Source organism: Ascaphus truei, chromosome 4 (genome assembly GCF_040206685.1).
Source record: "Ascaphus truei isolate aAscTru1 chromosome 4, aAscTru1.hap1, whole genome shotgun sequence".
Classification (NCBI taxonomy): domain Eukaryota; kingdom Metazoa; phylum Chordata; class Amphibia; order Anura; family Ascaphidae; genus Ascaphus; species Ascaphus truei.
The window spans coordinates 107,598,449-107,622,956 of record NC_134486.1 but is presented as its reverse complement, the minus strand read 5'-3'; the positions used below and the strand labels follow the sequence as shown (position 1 = coordinate 107,622,956).

The 24,508-nt window shown below is 44.4% G+C and overlaps 1 protein-coding gene across 2 annotated transcripts in view; it reads left to right on the top strand.

The window, feature by feature from the left end:
* The window catches only part of LOC142492998 (acyl-coenzyme A oxidase-like protein), a 344,660-nt gene that overhangs the window by 49,162 nt on the left and 270,990 nt on the right, over positions 1–24,508 (top strand). For both annotated transcript variants that reach the window (XM_075596354.1, XM_075596353.1), the window contains exons 5-7: positions 15,774–15,872; positions 17,592–17,706; positions 18,557–18,643. In XM_075596354.1, coding sequence (XP_075452469.1) covers positions 15,774–15,872; positions 17,592–17,706; positions 18,557–18,643 — 301 coding nt within the window. The remainder of the gene's footprint in view (positions 1–15,773; positions 15,873–17,591; positions 17,707–18,556; positions 18,644–24,508) is intronic.

The following is a 24,508-nucleotide window of genomic DNA, read 5'->3' as shown; positions in this document are numbered from 1 at the left end:
GGCCCACGTGACCAAGACCTGTAAACTCCACAGAGATACAGGCAGCACCTACTGAGGTTAGTATCTCGGGAAGCAGGGGGTCCCCTGGGCTAAAACTAATGGGCTTCCTAGAGGTGAAAGACATGCAGTCCAAGGTGTGTTCCTGCTGCAAGTGCACTGTCACAGGCAACTCTGAATATACTTTTCCATTAATGGAGAGAAAAAAAAAGATAGTGAAAACTATTCTGCAATTCTCCACGTTGTGCAGAGATATCTTCTCTGATGCAAGCAGGCTGCATGCTTACCACTATACAAATAAAGATGTACGCTTTACACTTATCAATAACTTGCTTTTTATAAAAGGTTCTTTTTTTAAGCATACCAACACCCAAAAACCACAATGTGGGAATGTGTTTACATTTAGGTTAATATCATAGTGGCTGCTGTGTTGATATCTGTAATGGGGCAAGCCTGTTTTCAACAGCTAGAGCTGTTGGGTGTCGGCCATGTAATGGTAGTCCTGCCTTCCTAAGGGCAGGGATTTAACTAACGAGCGCAGCTGAGACTAGCAAGGGGATTAAAAGGCAGGAAAGGGAACAGTTTCTGTGTCTCTCCCTGGTCTGCACACAGACCACATGTGCGCGTCCTTGACCCCTAGGCAGGGCCGCAGACTGCTTTCCCAGGGCCCGGGACTAAAGTTTCCATCGGGGCCTCCGACCCACGTGTCTGTGGCCTTGCGAGGAATCCTCCCCCCCCCCCGTTGTCTCTTATACTCCTCCCCTTCTCACACGACTCCTTGCTCTCAAACCCCTCATCACGCTTTCCTTCCCCCTCCTCTCTTACACCCCACCTCTCCCAACCTGTCCCTCCCCCCATGTATTTCTCCCCCTCTCCTCACACTCAATAACCCTCCCCAACACACACACACACACACACACACACACACACACACACTTCTCCCCAAACACACACACACAAATAAGCCCCCCCCCCAAAAAAATAAGGCCCAGCTGTCCCTCCCTGCCGGTGGCCCTGACCATAGGGACAACAGGGCGTTCAGGCCATATCCCTGTGTTTTCAATGCAAGGGAAACCAGTTATCTATATAGATGTCTATAGACACATATAGACTTGTTACGCTGTGCTCACCACGGACAAGGATGGACCCCGAAACTGAGGTGAGATGGGTAACAAACTGCACCCACAGCTACGGGGACACGCCTGGAAAGTGGAAAATAGGCGTCTGGGAATATAAGATAAAGTAAGATACTCGCCAGACGAGAAGGGAGGTTCCAGAAGATAGGTGGTACCGAGAGCCTGGGGTCCAGAGCCGGGAGGTAGGTCGGATTCCGCAAACCGAGGTAAAGGGGTCGGGGAGTCCAGGAGGTCAGGATACAAACCAAGGGTAGAAGTCCAGAGCGGATCCACAGCCAGGCCGGTTCGGTACACAATGGATCACTAAGGAGACAAAGAGACAGGAACTGAGGCAGGCACGACCGTGGTTAACACAGGTCATACAAAGCTATGGTCTGTAGAAAAGGTGCTCAAAGCTCAAAACAGAGAGTCACAAAATATAAATAATAAAGTCAATAGTATTGTGGACAACTAAGGTAGCAACTAAGGGGGCTCTTAGAGCCTGAAACGCGTAGGAGGTTGTGTTTCTTTGTAGTTTGTTTGTCCTTTTTTCATTTTATGTAGTTTAATAAACGCTTTTATCTACCGACATCTGGTGAGCTGAGGGTGCTTTTTGGACGTTGCAGTCTTTCGCCAATCCATATCTTCTTTTGCATACAAAGCTATGATCAGCCAAAGAATGAATGGCTAAGCAAGGTATAAGTAGGAGGAAGGACCAATAGGGAGAGGGGGAGTAACGAGGGAGCGGCCCCAGGGAAGATAGGGATTGGTAGGAAGAAACTTACCACAGCTGTGCTAGAAGTGCAGCTTGTGAGCGGTGCATGCGCATCAGGCGCGTGCGCTGCACGGGAGAGGCGCGCGCGGCCTCAGCTGGGGGTGGGAACTGCTCCTGAGGGAGGACGTAAAGGTCCTCGGCCGTGCGCGCGCATGCTCGTGTTCACTAGCCGCCGCGGGAAGCGGAGGAGAAGGAAGATCCCGCCCGCCCGCGGCGGCGAGGAGGCAGAGCTGGAGCAGAGGCAGGTAAAGTCGCGGGAGGAACCCCCTTAGAGAGAGGTGTTCCCCCGGACCTTACAGTACCCCCCCCCTTGAGGAGCGGCCTCAGGACGACTCCAATATGGCTTTTGGGGAAATTTAGAGTGAAAGACTCTCAGCAGTCTGGGGGCATGTATTTGATGGTAGGGTACCCAAGATCTTTCCTCTGGACCAAAGCCCTTCCAGTGGACCAGGTATTGTACCGAACCCCTCGTCCTCCTGGAATCCAGAATAGACTGAATTTCGAACTCTTCCTGCCCCTGAACTATGACTGGTTTAGGGTCAATCGGTGTCCTATGGAACCGTGGACTCTGGGACATAGGTTTCAGCAGTGACACGTGGAACACGGAGGGTATCCTCATGGATGGAGGAAGTTCCAGACGATATGCCACAGGATTGATCCGTTCTATTACTGAGAATGGACCCAAGAACCTGGGGGCCAGCTTGTGGCTTGGAGTCTTCAGTCTAATGTTCTTGGAGGAGAGCCAGACCTTATCCCCTAGTTTGAAGACTGGTGCCTGACGACGGTGATGATCTGCCTGTGCCTTTTGTCTATGGGTTGCGTTTCTCAAAGCCTCTTGGATCCTTTTCCAGGATTCCTGAAGATCCTTGATTCGGTCATCGGTCGCTGGAACCCCGGAAGGAACTGAGGTGATGGGCAGCTGACCCAGGTGAAAACCATAATTAATGAAAAAAGGGGATTTCAACGTGGAGCTGTTCTTTAAAGAGTTATGGGAGAACTCTGCCCACGGAAGTAAATCTACCTAATAGTCTTGGCTGTCTGCGATGAAGCATCGGAGGTATTGCTCCAGAGTCTGGTTCGTTCTCTCGGTTTGCCCATTAGTTTAGGGATGATACCCGGACGAAAAATGGAGGGTGATATCCATCCTGCGAGCGAAGGCCCGCCAAAATTTTGAGACAAATTGTGTACCTCGATCGGATACGATGGAAAGAGGAACTCCGTGAATGCGGAATATTTCCTTAACAAAAATGTCTGCCAGGGTAGGGGAATTGGGTAGGCCTTTGAGAGGAATGAAATGGGCCTGCTTGGAAAAACGATCCACGACAACCAAAATGGTGTTCATCCCTTTAGAGGTTGGAAGTTCCACCACAAAGTCCATGGACAGATGACTCCATGGGCGTTCTGGTATAGGGAAGGGTTGTAGAAGGCCGTATGGCTTTTTACAAGCGGTCTTAACCTGGGCGCAGATTGGACAAGTTGTTACGTACTCCAAAATGTCCTGCAACATGGTTGGCCACCAAAAGGTACGACCAATGAGGTCAGAAGTCCTGCTAATGCCTGGATGACCGGCTGACCTAGAAGAATGACCCCACTCAAGAATCTTCTTAAGAAAGCGTGGAGCTGCATACAGACGGCCGACCGGCACCTTAAGGCCCCTCGGGAGATTAGATTGTGCTGCCATGACCTGATCCAGGATATCAAAAGAGTTGGCCGACACAATATATTTGGAGGGTAAGATTGTTTCGGAGATAACTTCGGAATTGTCCTCAAACAGGAACTGACGCGAAAGTGCGTCTGCCTTTTGATTCTTTGAACCAGGAATGTAAGATATGAGATAATTAAATCTCGGGAAAAAAAGAGACCATCGAGCCTGACGCGCCCCAAGTCGACGTGCACTCTCAATGTAAAGTAAGTTTTTATGATCAGTAAATGATCGAAATGGGGGTCTCTGTTCCTTCCAGAAGATGTCTCCATTCCTGAAAGGCGAATTTAATAGCCAGGAGCTCTCTGTTTCCGACGTCATAGTTCCGTTCTGCCAAAGATTTTTTTTTTTAAAAGAACCCACAGGGATGAAGTTTGGGCCTGTGGGGACTGTCTCTGAGAGAGAATGGCGCCAGCACCGACGTCGGATGCGTCTACCTCTAGGGTAAAGGGAAGCCCTGGGTCAGGATGACGCTAAATAGGAGCAGAAGCGAAAGATTTTTTGAGGTAGTCGAAAGCTTGGAGTGCTGCAGGAGACCATACTGCTGTGTTAGCTCCCTTTTTGGTGAGGGCAGTGATGGGGGCCACGGTAGAAGAAAAATTCTTGATGAATTTACGATAGTAATTCGCAAATCCCAAGAATCGCTGTATGGCTTTCAGGGAAGTGGGTTGTGGCCATTCTAAGACAGCCTTGAGTTTGACTGGGTCCATAGAGAAGCCAGTGCTAGAAATGATATATCCAAGAAAGGGAATGGAAGGAAGATGAAAAGAACATTTCTCTAGCTTAGCATAGAGATTGTTCTCCCGAAGGCGGGACAGGACTAATTTAGTGTGTTGAATGTGGTCAGAGAGGGATTTGGAAAAAATAAGGATATCGTCAAGGTATACGATAACGAAGCTGTCGAGGAGATCACGGAAGATCTCGTTGACAAACTCCTGGAAGACCGCAGGGGCATTGCACAGGCCGAAAGGCATGACTAGATATTCATAATGCCCGTCCCGGGTGTTAAAGGCGGTCTTCCATTCATCGCCCTGACGAATGCGGACAAGGTTATAGGCTCCGCGGATATCAAGTTTGAAAAAATTGTTGCCCCCTGTAGACGATCGAAGAGTTCGGAAATAAGTGGCAGGGGGTAACGGTTCTTGATCGTAATTTTGTTAAGACCTCTGTAGTCAATACAGGGGCGCAAGGAACCATCCTTTTTCTTAACAAAAAAAAATCCAGCTCCAGCTGGAGATGAAGAATTGCGGATGAAACCCTTCGTCAAATTATCCTGAATATACTCAGTCATGGTCTTGGTCTCGGGTATGGATAGGGGGTAAGAACGGCTCTTGGGTAAGGTAGCACCGGGAAGGAGCTCAATAGGACAGTCAAAGTCTCTATGGGGAGGCAACACTTCAGAACGTACCTTATCAAAAACGTCCGCCAGGTCCCAGTAGACCGTTGGAAGGGAAGTTTTATACTCTGCGGGTAATTCCACTCCGGCTAACATCCGTTTGGGGGGAAGACCGGTCTTAAGGCACTGGGGGCTCCATCGTATGGGTTCTTTATTAACCCAATCTATTTGTGGGTTATGAAGTTGCAGCCAGGGGAGTCCCAGAATCACATCTACCGATGGAGTGTGGATCACGTCCAAGATAATCTTCTCTTCGTGACCGTCCTCCGTGGAGAGGGATAGAGAACAAGTCTCCAGGGAAATAAAGGCTGGTTGGAGTGGACGCCCGTCTATGGCCTCCAGACCAACTGGAACAGCCTTAGATCGGAAGGGAATCCCATTCCTTTAGGCAAAACTCTGATCAATAAAGTTTCCCTGAGACCCAGAATCTATAAATGCAGAGGCGGGGATCAGGGAGTTATTCCAGGCCAGAGAAATAGACAGCATTATACGAGTGGAAAGTACTTTAGAAGAAGAAAGAGGAGAAGAGATTACACCCAACGAGACCCTCTCATAACTTATTGGGTCCTGGCGTTTTCCCGGTCGCAGAGGGCAGAGGGATGACCGCAGTAATGGCACAGTCCACCATCTCGTCGGCACTGTCTCTCAGACGCGGATAGCCGATGACCTCCGAGCTGCATAGGTTCGGGCTCATCCATAGGTTGGGGAACGTAATGGATGAGACTGCGGCTGGAAGACCGGGAGGAGGTGGTACAATGAAGAGCGCATTCAAGTCTTCTCTCTCGTAGCCGCTGGTCCACGCGGATGCAGACCGCAATGAGATCCTCCAATCTGGTGGGTCTCTCCATAGTGGCCAGCTGGTCCTTGATGGCATCCGACAGACCCTGCCAAAAAGCTGCTGATAGTGAGCCATCGTTCCAGGAGGTCTCCGCCGCGATGGTCCGGAAGTTCAAAGCATACTCGGCGACAGGACGAGTACCCTGGGAAATATGGAAGAGAGAAGAATCTGCCGTAATTTGGCGACCAGGCGTATCAAATACTTGCCTGAATTCTCGAAGAAAGCGAGAATAGTCACGCGTCATGGCAGGCTCCCGCTCCCAGATGGGGGATGCCCAGGCTAGGGCCTTTCCGTCTAAGAGAGACATAATATAGGCCACCTTTGAACGTGCAGTGGGGAAGCGCGAAGGAGATCATTCAAATTGCATCTCGCACTGATTAAGAAACCCTCTGCACTCGTGGGGATCCCCTGCATAGCGGTTGGGAGACGAGGATCCACAGCCACGGGAAGACCCGGGGAGGGAAACGCCGCAGCTGCCATGGCAGAGGAGCCTGGGGAAGGCTGCAACGAGGAGAGTCTAGAGAGCTCCTGCATCATGGAGGCAAGCTGCGCCTCTAGCTGGAGAAGTCGCTGCATGGGGCTTGGTTGCTCAACCTCTTCGGGGTCCATGTCTGTTGGGCTGAGCATAATGTTACACTGTGCTCACCACGGACAAGGAGGGACCCCGAAACTGAGGTGAGATGGGTAACAAACTGCACCCACAGCTACGGGGACACGCCTGGAAAGTGGAAAATAGGCGTCTGGGAGTATAAGATAAAGTAAGATACTGGCCAGACAAGAAGGGAGGTTCCAGAAGATAGGTGGTACCGAGAACCTGGGGTCCAGAGCCGGGAGGTAGGTCGGAATCTGCAAACCGAGGTAAAGGGGTCGGGGAGTCCAGGAGGTCAGGATACAAACCAAGGGTAGAAGTCCAGAGCGGATCCACAGCCAGGCCGGTTCGGTACACAAGGGATCACTAAGGAGACAAAGAGACAGGAACTGAGGCAGGCACGACCGTGGTTAACACAGGTCATACAAACCTATGCTCAGCCAAAGAATGAATGGCTGAGCAAGGTATAAGTAGGAGGAAGGACCAATAGGGAGAGTGGGAGTAACGAGGGAGCGGCCCCAGGGAAGATAGGGATTGGTAGGAAGAAACTTACCACAGCTGTGCTAGAAGTGCAGCTTGTGAGCGGTGCATGTGCATCAGGCGCGTGCGCCGCACGGGAGAGGCGCGTGCGGCCTCAGCTGGGGGCGGGAACTTCTCCTGAGGGAGGACGTAAAGGTCCTCGGCCGTGCACGCGCATGCGCGTGTTCACTAGCCGCCGCGGGAAGCGGAGGAGAAGGAAGATCCCGCAGCGGCGAGGAGGCAGAGCTGGAGCGGAGGCAGGTAAAGTCGCGGGAGGAACCCCCTTAGAGAGAGGTGTTCCCCCGGACCTTACAAGACTTTGATACGCTGGGGAAATTGCACTTTGGCTTTGGAAACCCCTATATGTTGTTGCTGAACTTTGGCTAGGAAAAGCCTGTACTTTGCTTTTGACACTTCAGCTGCATTACAGCCTACATTATTTTCCCAAAGCAAATCTTCTGTCTTCACCTCTTCATGCATCTCCTACAACATCCTTTCTAGATTCTTGCTTTTATATGCCTATAGGCGAGATTTTGTAAATATTGCTAAACCATAAGGGACCTTTGTTTAGTTTGAATAAGCCATATGGTGCATTATGGCTTTACACTAGTTGGGGGAAATGGGCCTTAACTGGTAAAGAAACAAATAAGGTTAGTTTGGCATGATCTATCCTTCATAAATCCATGCTGACTATTACTAATAATTTTGTTTTCCATTAGGTATTCCTGAATATTATCCCGTATCAAACCTTCAAGTAGTTTCCCCACTATTGAAGTCAGGCTTACAGGCCTGTAATTCCCCAGTTGTGATCTAGCTCCCTTTTTAAATATAGGCACCACATCTGCTTTATGCCAATCTTGTGGTACTGAGCCTGTGGAAATGGAATCCTTGAATATTAAATATAATGGTTTGGCTATTACTGAACTTAACTCCTTGAACACTTGGATGTATGCCATCGGGGCCAGGTGCCTTATTTACTTTAATTTTTTCAAGCCGCTTATGAACTTCTTCGTATATATTTGTTGCTTGGATTGCTAATTTAGGAATATATTAATATCAAACACACAAGACTATAGGGGAATACAAAGAGAGCTACCCGTAAGTCAGAGGTTCACTAAGGAAAACACCACTCAACCTTTCTTCATAATGCTTATTCCAGCTTCACATTGCAAAGGCAATATAACCCGGAATGGGATGTTTTGGCCATGACAAAACCTCAGCAGCATCTAATTCGCAGCTGGGAAAACTCACTGCTGAACACGTTGCTGCTTCTTGACATTTCTCTCCGCTGCCATCTTTAAATGTCCCGGCCACCATTCATAATGAACAAGGCAGGCTACTCGGCATGCCCACCAGACCCTCTCAGCAAATTATAATTTTACCCAACACACGGATCAGGGGTAACCAAACGGGTCTGAAACATTTTTGATGGCCTGGTTACCCCCTACCATCACAGTGTACTTCCAATGTTTTATCTAGGCATTATGAAGAATGGTTAAGTCTTCTGTATTTACAGTGGTGTGCTCGTTAGCGAACCTGACTTATTGGTATCTCTTTGTATACTCGGCCTATAGTCTTGTGTTTTTGATATTTATATTACTATGTTCACTTCAGTGCACCCCCTTGTACGTGTGTGGCCAACTCCAGTCCTCAAGGGCCACCAACAGGTCATTTTTTAAGGATATCCCTGCTTCAGCACAAGTGGTGCAGTCGTCTGAGCCAGTAATTGGGCCACTTGTGCTGATGCAGGGATATCATTAACCTAACCTGTTGGTGGCCCTTGACTGGAGTTGACCACTCCTGCCCTAGTATCCCATTACTAATACCTGTTAATATGTGTATATATTCAAAGTAGCCTTTTTCAAACTTTTTGTATAATTATTGAATGTAGGACACATTGCATTGTTTTAGAGACTAATTTGGGTTAAGGGATCAGCGCTGAGTACACTTTTGGCGCTATATAAATAAAGACATACAATACAATTAAAGCAGCAGTTCAAGCAATATCCTGCATTTGTGTTTTTTTTAATAAAACAGTTCTGTACTATGAGAAAATACTTGTAGCATTTAAAAAAAAAATAGTTTTAAAGACATTTTTAATGTTTCTTAGGCCGTGCGTAGTGCTTGCGATGCTGCCGCAAAGCGAAATATAACTTTCGCTAGCGGCAACGGGTGACGTCACCCGTCCCGGGCACTATACGTGCGGCCTATTGTAGGAAGCATTTCCAAAGTGACAGCCCCCTTCCCCTTCTGATAGGCTCTGGCTCTGAGCCCCGCCCTCTCTCTAGCAGTGAACCAATTGTATCTAGTAACTGCCCTGTCACTCATATTCCAGGACTACATTGCCCACAGTGCTGTGCAAGAACTGAATTAAATAACCCGGAGCAAGAGATCGATTGCAGGAGAACGAATCGATCTGCAGCTTAGCTACTCACTTGTCAGTGTGCAGATTGTATTGTGACATATTGAATGGGAAAAAAAAATATATATATATTTTTAAACGCCAGCTTGAACTGCAGCTTTAATGCAGACTGTGGATTGTCATTGGTATGATTATGTACAGTATATAGAGAGTGATCGCTAGGTGGCACTCATGCCTTGATTCAAGTAACTGACTGGCATCTGCACATTTGAGTATTTGTTGAGTAGACTGATATTTTATTTGTTTGCTGTCTTCAATTTTCATAGCAACACCGTAACCTCCTGTATGTTTTATGAAATAAGATTTGGGCCTTTATTTGAAAGGCTGTAAATCTGCTGCTTTATATTGGGCGCTCAAATGCTTCCCTAACATGCAGCACATTTGAATGGTTTCGCTCTCTAAGCAGAGTATTAAAGGCATACCCCGCTTTAAGGACACTCACTTTAAGTACACTCGCGAGTAAGTACATGTCGCCCAATAGGCAAACGGTATCTCGCGCATGCGCCTGTCAGCACGTCCTGAACAACAATACCGGCTCCCTACCTGTAGCGAAGCTGTGCACAAGCGGGGAGACTATAGAGCCTGTTACAAATGCGTTATTTATATCAGTTATGCACGTATATGACGATTGCAGTACAGTACATGCATCAATAAGTGGAAAAAGGTAGTGCTTCACTTTAAGTACATTTTCGCTTTACATACATGCTCCGGTCCCATTGCGTACGTTAATGCGGGGTGTGCCTGTATATTTACAAATATGAGGATACTCTTAAATGTCAAAGGACACAACCAGAGGGGTGTGTGTGTAATCTCAAGTGAAATGATGGGACATATATTATTATTGACCATATAATCTTATCAACCTAAAATGTAGTTATGAAAATGTCTTTTGCAAAACAGCAAATGAAAATATCCCTGCTTTTCACTATCTCTTACTATGCAATGCTTCCACATTAGCCATGGATTCTGGGAAATGACATGCAAATGAGCACACTGTGTCGCCTGCCGTAACACATAGCTTTTCAGCATCTCCTGGGTTAAAGTGCACAGCCAGAAAAGCTACTCACTGACAGCTGTTTTGATCTTGAACCCCATTCCCATTAGAAGATTAGTGTTCCCAGCACTTAAATTCCAAAAATGAATCGAGTCAGGATAAGCCAAATATCAAAGTTTTTACTTGTGGACAGGTAAGCCTAGTCGTCAAACTTCTATGCATCACATTTAGCCAAGGTGTGTCATGAATGAAAATAACAGTGACAATAGATGTAAATGATAGTGACAGTGAATATATAACAATGACAGTCAAGACAATAAAAAAATGCACCAAAAGTGTATATAGATCAGTACACCGTAATAAACAGAGTGAAAAAGAAAAAGCGATCCTATATACATATTGTCACAATAATATCATGAGATATTAAGTATTTTAATCAATCTGGTACTTCAGGGGTTAATGTGGTTGCAGGTTGACTTGCAAAATACAAAGAACAGTTTTTATTTTTATGGCCTGTTAAACCCGTGGCCAGACCTTGGTTGTATGGTACTGATCGAAGCTAGAGATGAGGGCATTTGTTTGGCCAGAGATGTGATTAAATGATGGCTCTTCTGACACTCAAGTAAACAGGACACTTTTAAATGTATGTTCACCGCATTCCTGGAAGGGTTCTACAGAGTGCCAAGGGACATGACTAACCCTACTATTCAAAAAAATGAAATATGAAGATATCATGGACCTGACACCTATTCTGAAGTATACCGGATAGGTATTTGTAAATGTTGCAATTAAACAAAGCAAATGATGCCAAACCCTTCATGTTTAGGAAGTGATAAGGGACAGATATCCATTTGTCGCTCAAACTTACGGGCATGTATGTCAAAATGAGTCTCGTTACATTCGGCAAATTTGCCTAAATCTATTAATATGACTCGTGTCTTAGTATTAGGGAAATTAAGTTATGAGTGTTATATATTCAGTCAGATTTTAAACTTCTATTTAGAAAATGTTTTTTTTTTTCCTACTCGTAAAATTGTCAGCCAGAGCTGATTTACGACAGGTGTGGGCTTATGTTGTTTCAATGGGGACGAAAGAGCACATAAGTCTCACCAAGGTAATTTGAAATCAGAATTCAACAAGAGGTGTGTTTTGGGATCAGACGTGTGTTCTAATCTTTCCTACGCCAGTGACCTCTCTGGGAAAAATCTATGACTTGGTAAAGTATAGGTATTTCTATGTATGTTTTATCCTTTTATTTGAAGAAACTGTTCTGCATTTATTGCAACTGTGTGTTCTTGTAATACTCTTTTTCTCTAATCTAAGCACTGTCTAGTAAAACATTTAATAATGAATGCTTTGGTCTCTGAATGAACTGTTGCACACTTTGTAGAGAGTATTTACATTTTTGGACACATTTCGCTACAACAGATTTTTGTGTGTTAAGTGCTTAGTTTTTCTTTAATAAACAGGGACCTTAGACTGGCAGATATAGATTTATTTGCAGATTGCTTGGGTGGTGGAAGCGTATAGATGATTGCAATCAAGTAAGAGATAAATATTAACTCATTGAAAGTACTTTGTGCAGGAGAAAGGTGAGTTGGCTAGAGTAGCCGTGTGTATTAACCCTTGTTGCATATCTAAATCATGTGCTCACAAGTGGGATGGAGTGAGGGGAGATATTACTCATTTGAGGGATCTTTACGGAAGGGAAAAGTGGGCCAACTAGGTAGTTGTGTATTAACCCTTATCCTATATGCAGGTCACATGCTCACAGGTTTGCCGTACAAGACACATATATAAGCGCCAGAAGAGAAAAGCTGTAGCAAAAAAAAGTTTCCGCTTTGCTGAGAGAAGGGGTGGGAAGGAACAAGGGAAAGGGAGAGAAAAAACTAATGCAGTCATTTTTTTGATGTTTCAGCAGAACTTGAGAGAAATGAGCATTTGATTGCGTAATATAAAAGTTACATCCTTGAGAGTAAAACCTCAAACTTCCTATAATTTGTTAACACACACGGGGGAGGGGGCAGGGGGATGTCTCAAATGAATCTCGGGAAGTCAATTGCGTGGCAAGCAAAATGATGGAGATGGCTCGCCATTATTTTACCGGATTTAAGCAGCACTTTTATGTTAAGTTTTTCTATGTCACCAAAGTCAAATGCGATGCCTAGTTATTTGTCAGCATGTTGCATACATCAGAGGTCTTCAACTGAGCCTCTGATTGAGCTACCTCTGCTGAAGCTGGGATATCCTGAAAACCTGCTCTTTTGGGATTTGGGGGCTTAAGGACTGGAGTTGAGCACCCCGGGCCTACAGAATAATTGTTTAGAACATATAAATATTTAACTTTGAGCAGTAAATTGTAATGTGCCTGCAATATCAAGTGTTTCAGAAAGGGTGAAAACGTGTGCGTGTGAAAAATATATAACAATTTGCTGCATTTTAGGCTGCTGTGACAGAAGATTCATTGTTTTTATATGGTTGCAAAGTCTGATGAAACAATTTCAACAACAAGGGAACATGTAAAAAAATTTTGTTGAGAAAATTGCAATTGTGTGGGTTTGGAAAGAAATATTTTTGGCCAGTTGCAGTTTTCCTTCATAATGTAGTTGTAATAATTTTATTGGGCAGAGAAATTGAGACTAAACATACAGTTATTGTCATATGAAAAAATGTGCTGGAACCCTTAGGAAGGTGGGAAAAAAAAGTTTTCTATCTGTGTTACAATAAAGAATTTAAATTAAAATGCATACATTTGGGAAGGAACTGTAAATTGATAGGGGAGCCCCTGCTACTGCCTGTTCTCCACGTGCACGCGCAGGGGTCTGATCTTAACCGCATTCACAGTCTCAGACTGCGAGGTGATGCGGTTCCCTGCTCGTGTGGTCACATAGGTTCTCAAAGTGCCCCGATGGACACTCTGAACCTCTCTAGTCCTCTCTAATACTGGCATTGGTTGTTCTATTTATGGTAGAGGTACTAAGCACTTATTAGGTCCCCTGCTTCACAGCGAGCTGCACTGGATACTACTATCACTCAGGGATTCCCTGATAGCAGCCTATAGGGACTCTACAGTTTTCAACAGCACTCAGACTGCTTATATCTGCAATTGTTTTCAATGATCCCTGGTTTAAGGAGGTATCAGTCACTGTACAAGAGTATACCTGCCCTCAGGGTCACAACATTTACAGTTCACCACTCACTAAGCAGCTGAGAGCTTATTACTACCGATTATCGCCTCTGATTTGTATTGTGCACCAGCTCATATATTCTGATTAACTACCTTCCTTGGTGGCTACCAACAGCTATATATGTCAGTGTGCTCCTCCCTGCATTAGTCTGCACATAGTGCAATTAACCTGTGTACACTACTACTGAGGTTATTAGGGGTCAGACCCTCACCATTACTCTACACTATAGCAGGGCACCATAGGTCAATCAGACCAAGCACCGCACCTAATTAAAGGTCATTACAATTACTGACTGGAGTCTTAACTCCTCATGTACCATGTTAGCATATGAGTGACCGGTAGCTACTTACCTGATAGTCTCTGAGCACACAATAACTATCTAGCCCTACTTGGTTCGCTTTAGGCGCCTGCGGCCATTAGTACTCTCCTTAGTGAGCCAGTGAGTATAGATTGGATAGATCCTCTTAAGGATTTTAGTTAAATGTGCTATCTGTCTTTTACAGAACACATTTATACTCTATACCCTAAACCTATATGGTTCTAGTATTGAAGGTCATTATTCCTTCAGGTCGTCAGTTTTTAACACCCATTATTTTATATATGAGATACAATAAAGTTATGTTTTAAATCATTCACTTAACACACAGCGTGAACCTGAGTGCTGTATTTGGGTTCTTTCTCTACTTCACTCTCTACATTTGGGAAGGAAAACATATTGCCTCCTAGTCCGTGTTACAGCCCCATTTCTTATTTTATAATCATTATGCGGAGTTTCGTGTTGATCTCTTTAAAAAAAAATAATAATAAAAAAAAATAATAATAAAAAAAAATAATAATAAAAAAAAATTAGTTGCTGGCATTTCTATAAAATGGCAGCGATTATTCATGCATTATGTCATTAATTTGATGCTCTGCCCTTTAGCATTTGCGTCAAATATAAGATTTATTTATTTCCCCCCCTAGTTTAATCAGTCTGATCAGAGTTCTCTCAGGTGGTGGAGGTTTCTGCCAGCTCAGACCTCCTAGTAAACAGTGAATAAAATGTTTAGCGGAAAGGTTGTAATTGAGGTACTATCAGTCATGGGCCAAACCACTCTTTATCTGACCTGTCGCTCTGCATCACCACTACCTCAAACAGCTGTTACGGGAGCTTATTATACACCATACATCCCAAATAGTTTGGGCAATGGTGATTTGTGGGGGGGGGGGGGGGGGGGGGTTGGAGTCGTTAATATGAAAAATAAAGTCCTCTATAGGCACGTTAACGTAAATACAAAGCTCCAGTGAAACTTCACTGAGGCCCTGGGACTAGTGATAACTTTTCTAACCAATGAGAGAAAAAAAGATGTTGAAATTCAGATAAAAATGTTCTGCCCCCCACTCCCCACCCCGCCCCCGCCTTCCTGGTTGCTCTTACTGTAAATGTATTTTGTATAGCACTGTGTTTTTTTTTTTTTTTTTTTAATTTGTCATTACTTAGTTTGGGCACGTATATCAGGGGCCCGTTCGATGTTGGTTCCTACCGGAAGTCATCTACCAATTTGCTTTATTTACATCACCTCTAACATTTGTTGCTAAGAATTATGTTGCTTTCCTTTTTTTTTTTCCAAAGCAAGCTATTGGGACTGTTTTGAACCTTCAGGTATATGCGGTTTCCATCCCATGAGTGAAACCTGACAGCCATTGTTATTTCTGTGGCTAAGCCCATTCATTGGCCTAGGCCCACATGAAGGTTGTTTCCAGACTCTTTCTTCACTTAATAGCTACTTGCAGTGTGTTGGGGTATTCCTTGTAACTGTGACTTATAAGTGTGATTGTACGTTGTTTGTTCTGAATGACACACAGTGACTGGCTAAAAAGGCTGGGCGCTACCTGTTCAAGCCCCAAAGCCCACCGGCGAATTTAATATATCCTATAGTAGTGGTTCCTCACTCCAGGCCTCAAAATCTCCCAACAGGTAATGTTGTAAGGATAGCCCTGCATGAGCACAGGTGGCTCAATCCTTTTGACTGAAACACCTGTGCCGAAGTAGGGATATCTTTAAAACCTGACCTGTTGGGGATGTTGAGAACTGGAGTTGGGAACCACTGTCCTATAGTAAATTGCTATAGAAAAACGAACACGCATGCATTAAAGTCTCCTGACTGGAAAGATGGGGCAGTACAGTAGGTTAAGGTTCATCGTGTATTTTGTTGGGCCTTGTATTTGACTTGTATTTCATTTCCTTATTTGCAACAGGATCAGAAGTTTACAGGGATGTTTGCAATGACAGAACGAGGGCATGGCAGTAATGTAAGAGGGATTCTCACCGAGGCCGTTTTTGATCCAGTTTCACAGGTAAGAAATCGAGGTCCGTGACAGGACAGTGAAACTCTTTGTGATGTCATTAAACAATGACAATGCATTCATTAAATGATCCGTTTGGGTTGACTTTCAGAACACCGGCTATCCTATATGGCTAATGATGAAACAATAAAATGTGGCCACCGTTTTCTCTTCTTTCATTGCTAAACACATTATTTCAATAATAAAAGTCTAAATACTGTTGAAGCTCCTTACAAGTGAGGTGGAACATCTAACAGTGAACGTGACCGAAGTGAGTAGGACATTTCCTGAAATGGTGCAAACACCCTGATGTGCTGTATGTGAATGGAGGGAAGAATTCCGGTTTTAGAATATATGAAATAAATGCACACTAATGTTTCAAATCGCTGTAATATCTTTGTTTTTCTAATAAGTAGTAAATATTCAAGGTAAAATAACATGTACTCAAAGGTGTTCATGTGAGGGGGGGGGGAAATAATATATAAACAAATAATGAAAAATAAAAAAAAGGATCAAACGTGGGGTGTCCCAAACAAATAGAAGTCCATCCCGCAGTGCTTCAACTGGATCTGCAGCAGTTTCGCTTATGCCGCTTCCTCTAGGGAGAGCTTTTTTCATTTAAGCCCCAATATATATGTGTAGTAGAGCAATTTATAAAGTGTTTAATAGGAAAGGTTTTGTTAGTTTGTCTCAACGTGAAATCCTTATTCGGAGCATTTAAAAGTTGACAAATAGGACATTTGCCGCACGCAAAACAGCCAAATGGTTTATCCCTCACACATTTACTGAATAGTTTGGTATTTGTAGAATTTTGATGATAACGCACTCTGGATATTTAAAAAAATAAAAATAAATTAGAAGTCGTTTTATTAAAGTCAATGTTTCGGTGCTATAACCATACCTTCGCCAGGACAAAAAGTCTGGAGTGCATTATCATTGAGTATGTGAGCAACTTATAGCAGCTACTGATCAACAGCACTGAGCAAGGATGCCCTATGGCTTCTCCAAAAATACTTGACTCAGTGGTGACAGGTGCGATTCTCACACACACACACACAGACACACACACACACACACACACACACACACACACACACACACACACACACACACACACACACACACACACACACACACACACACACACACACACACACACACACACACACTCCATGCTCTTTCCTCCTCTCCTTGGCCCCAAGCCCAGCAGCCAGTCTGGATGAAGGAAGCTAGCAAGGCCCCTAGAAACAGCCCTGCTCAGGGAAATCCCGCTGCCCCCCAAGCCCATCAGGTCACTGTCCAGAGACATAATACATATACATATCCAGTTACCGCTAATGTTTTTATTGGACAGTGTGTCCAAATACAAGACCGTACGGTTCAATACCGGACACCTGGCAACCCTACACCTTTACCAAAAGGAGTCATGGAGCATTATTGTGAGTAAGATGTGGAAAACTTACTCCAATGTACTATCTATACGAGTTTGGTATTTGATCACCTTAAATTGATTGGGTAACCGTCATTAGGATAGTTGTCATTTTTCTGTCCCTGTCCAGCATCTTAAGCGGCTTAACGTTTCTTGACAGCACTGCAAGCAGAAAATGGTGCAGTGCAATTGTCTTTGGGCTCCTACTGTACATACGTTTGCGAGTGTGTAATACTACTGCATGTTTACAGATGTAATATCAACATTTTAAAATAATTTCGTGTTGTCACATTCACTTTTAGGAGTTTATAATCAATACTCCATGCGAGAATGCAGAAAAGATGTATATTGGTAACGCAATGAAAGGAAACTATGCAGCTGTATTTGCACAACTCATCACAAATGGAAAATCTCAAGGTTTGTGTTTCAACTTGTCTCGGACCCGAATCAAAGAGCAAAAAGGACATTTCACTCAGAAAATCAGTTCTCTTGGGAGTACACCACAGAAATCTCACACCTGTAGAAAAATAAACAAGTCACTCATGGTGGATTTAAAACTGCACCACTCGTTACGGTATATTGAGTCTCAATTACTCAACTCCTTTTTAACTCGACAGATGCCTCGGTTCAGTACATGTCGTGTTAGGATGCTCTTTAGCCATCTTTAACACATCTGGAAAGAAATAAAGAGAATTACAGTGTATTCGGCCGCACGTTAGTCCATGCTTGAGGTTACGCAACATATCGGTCAAATAGTAATTTCAGATTCTGTATTGCTTAGGCTGAGATTATAGTGCGCGCGCATGGCGTCATGCGCTTCCGTCGCTCAAGTGATTTCTGCACTTACTATTTCAGGCAATGGGGAGACGTGGCTATGACGTCACGAAGCTGGTTCGCCGTGATTGGCTGAACCGCTCACATGACGCAGCCGTTGCTTTAAAAGACAATTTTTTTCCTTCGTCTTTTCAAAACACGGACGCGCCGTCGCGGTCCGGCGTGTGCGCAAACGCACCAGGGGCGGCCTCTAAGGAATCCTGCTATTTGTACTTGGCGCGCGCCATCACATGGCGTATAATCGCTGCCTTACAAAGTCAACGAGATATTCTTCAATTATCTATCACATCAGTATTTCTGTCCGGTTCCTGAATGGGAAAGGCAGCGCTTCAGAGCTGTCTGAGGCATGGGAATGTGCGCACCTGTGGTATTTTTATTTGCAGTTCCTGAAAGCAAACCATGCTAATGTTGTTCTCTTGCTATTTTTATTTAGGACCTCACTGTTTCATTGTCCCAATCCGGGACCTAAATGGGAAAATGTATCCAGGAGTCGGAGCAGTTGATATGATGCACAAAGAAGGTACACAGTGAAAATAATATGTATTTATGGATTGGATAAATGTAAAGCATAATGCAAACATGTTTTCCCCTCATGCTTATTTAACAATAAGCGTGTCTGGATTATTCAACTTGCAGTCTCATTTAGCAGAACACTTTAAACTTGGAATAAAGTGAGAGAGAGGAATGGAGATACCCGCTCAGCCGCTAATGGGGGGAATAATGGTTAGAGCAGGGTCGTGTGAGCATTGTCAGCGCTTGGAAATCAAATTTCCTTGTCTCTCCAAGCTCTGAGCATTGGAGAGCGTACGTGCACGAGCCGCGTGAGCGTGGCCGTACTAATTTGGAATCATTGAACTGAGCGTGCTCAGCGGCAGCGTGGCAGCTGTTATGCTGCGTCCACAAGTATTTAATAGTCCCTTCGGCAAAACACACAAAGTCCGGTTCACTTTCAGTATACTTTACTGTTTTGATACACAAGGTTATACTGCATACATCAGTAGTACCACCATCATGGACCCGCATCATATTACTGCCATTTACCTGTATCAGTAGATAACCCACACAGTCGATACTCCACACAGTCGATACCATCTCTGATACCAACCAGCGGTTCATCACTACTTGATATTCCCCTTCAATAATACCTCACTATATCATTCAGTGAACAGCTTTAGTCTGGTTTTATAGCGGCGCTGGTACGCATGCGGCCGCACACACGGCGTTGCACGTGACGTCCGCGTTTTGTACCTATAGTCCAAGCGGTGACGCGCGTGGCTGGAGGGCGTGGCCATGACATCAGAAGGGTAGGCCTCACTCTGATTTGGCTAAGAGTGTCACGTGGCGCGCACCAACAGCGCGAAAATACAAATGTCATGTCTTTCCTCAGATCTGCCGCGCCAATGCTCACGGCCGTGCGCGTCTCAACGATAACATCAGGCTCACACATGCAATTATTATTGACGCGCACGCTCACTATATTACAGGCCTTACCCATCAGCTGTTCATCCGCTTCTAGCGACGCTGGATTGTTGCACCACTAGGGGGAGTTTATCGGACTCCACAAGCAGCCGACAGCGGTGTCTTTGTGTGTGTTTCCGTATACAGGATTTTACCATTTTTGTGTCCCATATATTTTATTATTAGTCTATAGGATTAAACTATTTTTAGTACACTGCCACTGGTACTCGTCCTCATTATCAGGGACGTTATATCCATATTTACTTTGGACATTAAACCCACATTTAGTCTATACTGACTACATCAGTATACATCACAGTATATATTTTTCTATAGAAAATTGACAAATGTGGCAATACTTTAATTTCTAAAACACCCTGCAAATTTGCATTAGGGCTGTCCTGCTACTTACCAGCAAAAAAGGGAAGCGTCCGTCACAGAGATGCAAGAGAACCATAATAACAACTTGTCTCTTGTATTCGTGTGCCTTTATTCCCTTTCATATTTCCAGGCCTCGTTTGATTTCTCTCTCTGGTCCCTATTCAGTATGCTGTGAAGCCGGCTTCCCCTTGCTTGGGAAGATTTTGGCTTCATTCAAACACAGTTCCACAGCCTGTTGCACTTGGCAGGCAGAATGAGCCCCTACCCCAAAAAAGCTTACAGGTCTAATTTTGTAGCTTGAGGCCCATGGATAAGAGGGACTTGCTCTCACGAGCACAAGGCGAGCTTACACTGGAAGTCAAACCATGTACGCCAGCTTCAAAGGCTGTTTTATTACAACTAAACTTGTCAGCCCAACAGGATTGTCTGCCTTGGGAAAGCCTCTCTTATTGTTTTAAAACGCAGTGACTGAAGAATATTTCTTATTTAAGGTAATAGAATGCCTCAGTGATACTTCAAGAGCATGTGTGCAGATAAAGTGAGTGTAATGGTCAAGTGCCAGATTCTTCGCCCGCATTTCCTGTCCACACGCCCACGCTGCAGCAAAGGCACCATGACACACAGGCGATGATTTCTCATAAGACACTCTCTTTTCTCACCCTTTATCACAGTGAAGCTGTTTTTAGAGCAGCAGGAACACATAATATACAAGTATAATAAAATCAACTAAATAAACAGTAATAAAAGACACATTTTGGTACTGTTTATTTATTTTATTATATTTGTAAGAAGGATGTTGATTTGGTTATATTGGTATAAAGGATATTTATTTTTATTTTGAGATTTGCCTGTAATTAATTTTTATGGTTTGAGCATAATGTTCAGATTAGATACCATTTTCAATACCTTTTATTATTGGCTACTTAAGTATGCTAAAATCAGGCTTTTACTGAAGTACTTTAGTGTACACAAGGCAAAGTAGTCCAATAATCTAAATTACCAATTAACATGAATGGGCAGATACAGTTGTGTGAAAAAGAAAGTACACCCTCTTTGAATTCTATGGTTTTACATATCAGGACATAATAACAATCCTAAGGTCTAAAAATTAGGTAAATACAACCTCAGATAAACAACAACACATGACATATTACACCGTGTCATGATTTATTTAACAATAATAAAGCCAAAATGGAGAAGGTACAGTATGTGTGAAAAACTATGTACACCCTTACTGCTTCCATAGGAATTAAGATGCTAAGTAGCAGACTGGTGCTGCTAATCAAATGCCCTTGATTAATTGATCATCAGCAAGTGTGACCACCTCTATAAAAGCCGAAGTTTTAGCAGTTTGCTGGTCTGGAGCATTCAGGTGTGTGTTAACACAATGCCAAGGGGGAAAGACATCTGCAATGATCTTAGAGAAGCAATTGTTGCTGCCCATCAATCTGGGAAGGGTTATAAGGCCATTTCCAAACAATTTAAAGTCCATCATTCTACAGTGAGAAGGATTATTCAAAAGTGGAAAACATTCAAGACAGTTGCCAATCTTCCCAGGAGTGGACGTCCCAGCAAATTCACCCCAAGGTCAGACCGTGCAATGCTCAGAGAAATTGCAAAAAACCCAAGAGTTACATCTCAGACTCTACAGGCCTCAGTTAGCATGTTAAAAGTTAAAGTTCATGACAGTACAATTAGAAAAAGACTGAAAAAGTATGGTTTGTTTGGAAGGGTTGCCAGGAGAAAGCCTCTTCTCTCTAAAAAGAACATGGCAGCACGGCTTAGGTTTGCAAACTTGAATCTGAACAAACCACAAGACATCTGGAATAATGTCCTTTGGATAGACGAGACCAAAGTGGAGATGTTTGGCCATAATGCACAGCGCCACGTTTGGCGAAAACCAAAAACAGCATATCAGCACAAACACCTCATACCAACTGTCAAGCACGGTGGTGGAGGGGTGATGATTTGGGCTTGTTTTGCAGCCACAGGACCTGGGAACCTTGCAGTCATTGAGTTGACAATGAACTCCTCTTTATACCAAAGTATTCTAGAGTCAAATGTGAGGCCATCTGTCCAACAGCTAAAGCTTGGCCGAAATTGGGTCATGCAACAGGACAATGATCCCAAGCACACCATCAAATCTACAACAGAATGGCTGAAAAAGAAAAGAATCAAGGTGTTGCAATGGCCCAGTCAAAGTCCAGACCTCAACCTGATTGAAATGCTGTGGCGGGAACTTAAGAGAGCTGGGCCTAACAAAAGCCCACAAACCTCAATGAACTGAAGCAACGTTGTAAAGAAGAGTGGGCCAGAAGTCCTCCACAATGATGTGAGAGACTAATAGTCATACAGAAAACAATTACTTCAAGTTCTTGCTGCTAAAGGTGGTTCTACAAGCTATTGAATCATAAGGTATACTTAGTTTTTCACACATGACTTCACTATTTTGGCTTTATTTTTGTTAAATAAATCATGACACGTTGTAATATGTCATGTGTTGTTCATCTGAGATTGTATTTACCTAATTTTTAAACCTGCTAAGGAACAGATGATTGTTATTATGTCCTGATATTTAAAACAATAACATTCAAAGAGGGTGTACTTTCTTTTTCACACGTGTGTGTGTGTGTGTGTGTATATATGTGTGTATATATAATATATATATATATATATAATGTAACAGGTATTCCCCCCACCCAATCGCATATAGAGTGCATGTGAGGGGGAACCTATATGTTACCAGGTGTGGTGCGTATACCTGCAGGTTCACAGAAGGCCTGAGCCTCCGCTGATGGGAACCTGGGGTGCTTCTCTGGAACGTTCTCGTCGGTCAGCGCCTCCACCTATGTAGGATTATATAGGAATGTAGAATGGCCCTAACATAGGAACCTACCCAGGAACCACATACACCAGGATTATGGTTAAAAGGTTTACTGAACAAGCAACACAACACAATTGTATCATATATAACAGAGCAACATCATCAGCATACACAACAATATATGCCACCCTCTGCCACTAGCTGGCAGCTATAACCTTGCCTCTAACTGGGCTATAACTTTCTTAGCCCCTAACTGGGCTATACCCTTACACCCCCTTCCCAGCCCCGTGTCCAGAGAGTCCAAGCCCACCCAAGTGTGTGAACAGGCCTGTCACATGTGAGGAGCAAGTTAAAGTTGGTGCACGTGTGGAAGGTTGTAAATACCTGCCTAGGTGTCCCTGCACCTGGGTGTCTTCGCAAAGGGTCTACCGGCGCCGCTTGGTCCAGCGCTGATCTGTACCTCCGCGTGGGATGGGGTCAAGCCGGACGTCCCACCGTAAGGACCGTCTATGAATCAGCAACACAGCATACAGGAACATGCAGCAGACTCTATCACTGAGTCCCTGCACTAAGGAACTGCAGCAGGGCCTTTCTCTGTCCCTGCACTAAGGAACTACAGCTGAAGGGGCACAGGGTCCTTACCTAAGGGCCTGTCCCTGTGAACACCCACCCTCACTAGTGGGGAGTCAGGGCCTCAGCTCTTGCCCGGGGGATTTCTGGCCTAGGGCAGAAGCTCGCGGCTCCTTCCTTCCCCCACTGTCTCCTCAGTCTGACTGACTAAGCTACTGCTAAAAGAGTAAAGTCCATACCTTAGGGCCTTCCCTACACAGCAGCTACACATATACGGGTGAGTGGGGCCTGGGGGTAACCTGGCCTAGTGTAAGAAGCCACTTGCTCCCTACACCTACCTCCCCCTCCCTTACCTCCCCCTCCCTTCTCCCAGCTCCAACTGGCACTCCCTGCCTGCACACAACAATGTATCCACATGCAGCATGAGAATCTGTCAGCCTTAGTGGCTGTCTGGCTGCATGTGACAGGGATCATAGGGCAGTCCCCAGAGGCTGCTGGGAGTTGTAGTCTCCTCTTGGGCTTTTCCCTATGAGGACCACATGGGCGCCTCTTTCTATCTGCGCCTGCGCTAGAATAATGGCCGCCGCGCCACTTTCCAGCGCATGCGCAACAGCTAGGGGGCCTTCCTGCCTCCCTACACTTTCCTGCGCTAGGTGTAATGACCGCCGCGACTGCAAACGTGCACCGCGCATGCGCGAACGTGCACAAGATGGCGACGCCCTATCACTGATGTCGCCAGGAGCTCCCAGCGACGCGCTCGTCCCCACAACAGGACACAAGTAAGGGGGGCCGGGGGGGACCCTGCTACATATATATATATGTGTATGTATGTATATATGTATGTATGTATGTATATGTATGTGTATATCTATGTATATATGTGTGTATGTGTGTATGTGTGTATATATATATATATATATATATATGTATATATATATATATATATATATATATATATATATATGTATGTGTATATGTATGTATGTCTATATGTATGTCCTTTTTAATACACACCCTAACTCATGCTATTGCTTTAGAAATGGACATTTCCTTTGAATATGGTCGCAAGAATGTAATTATTGAGTAGGGAAAAAAATGGAATAGTTATATTTTGCCTCTTTTGAAGTGTGTTCATTGGCAACATAAAGTTAT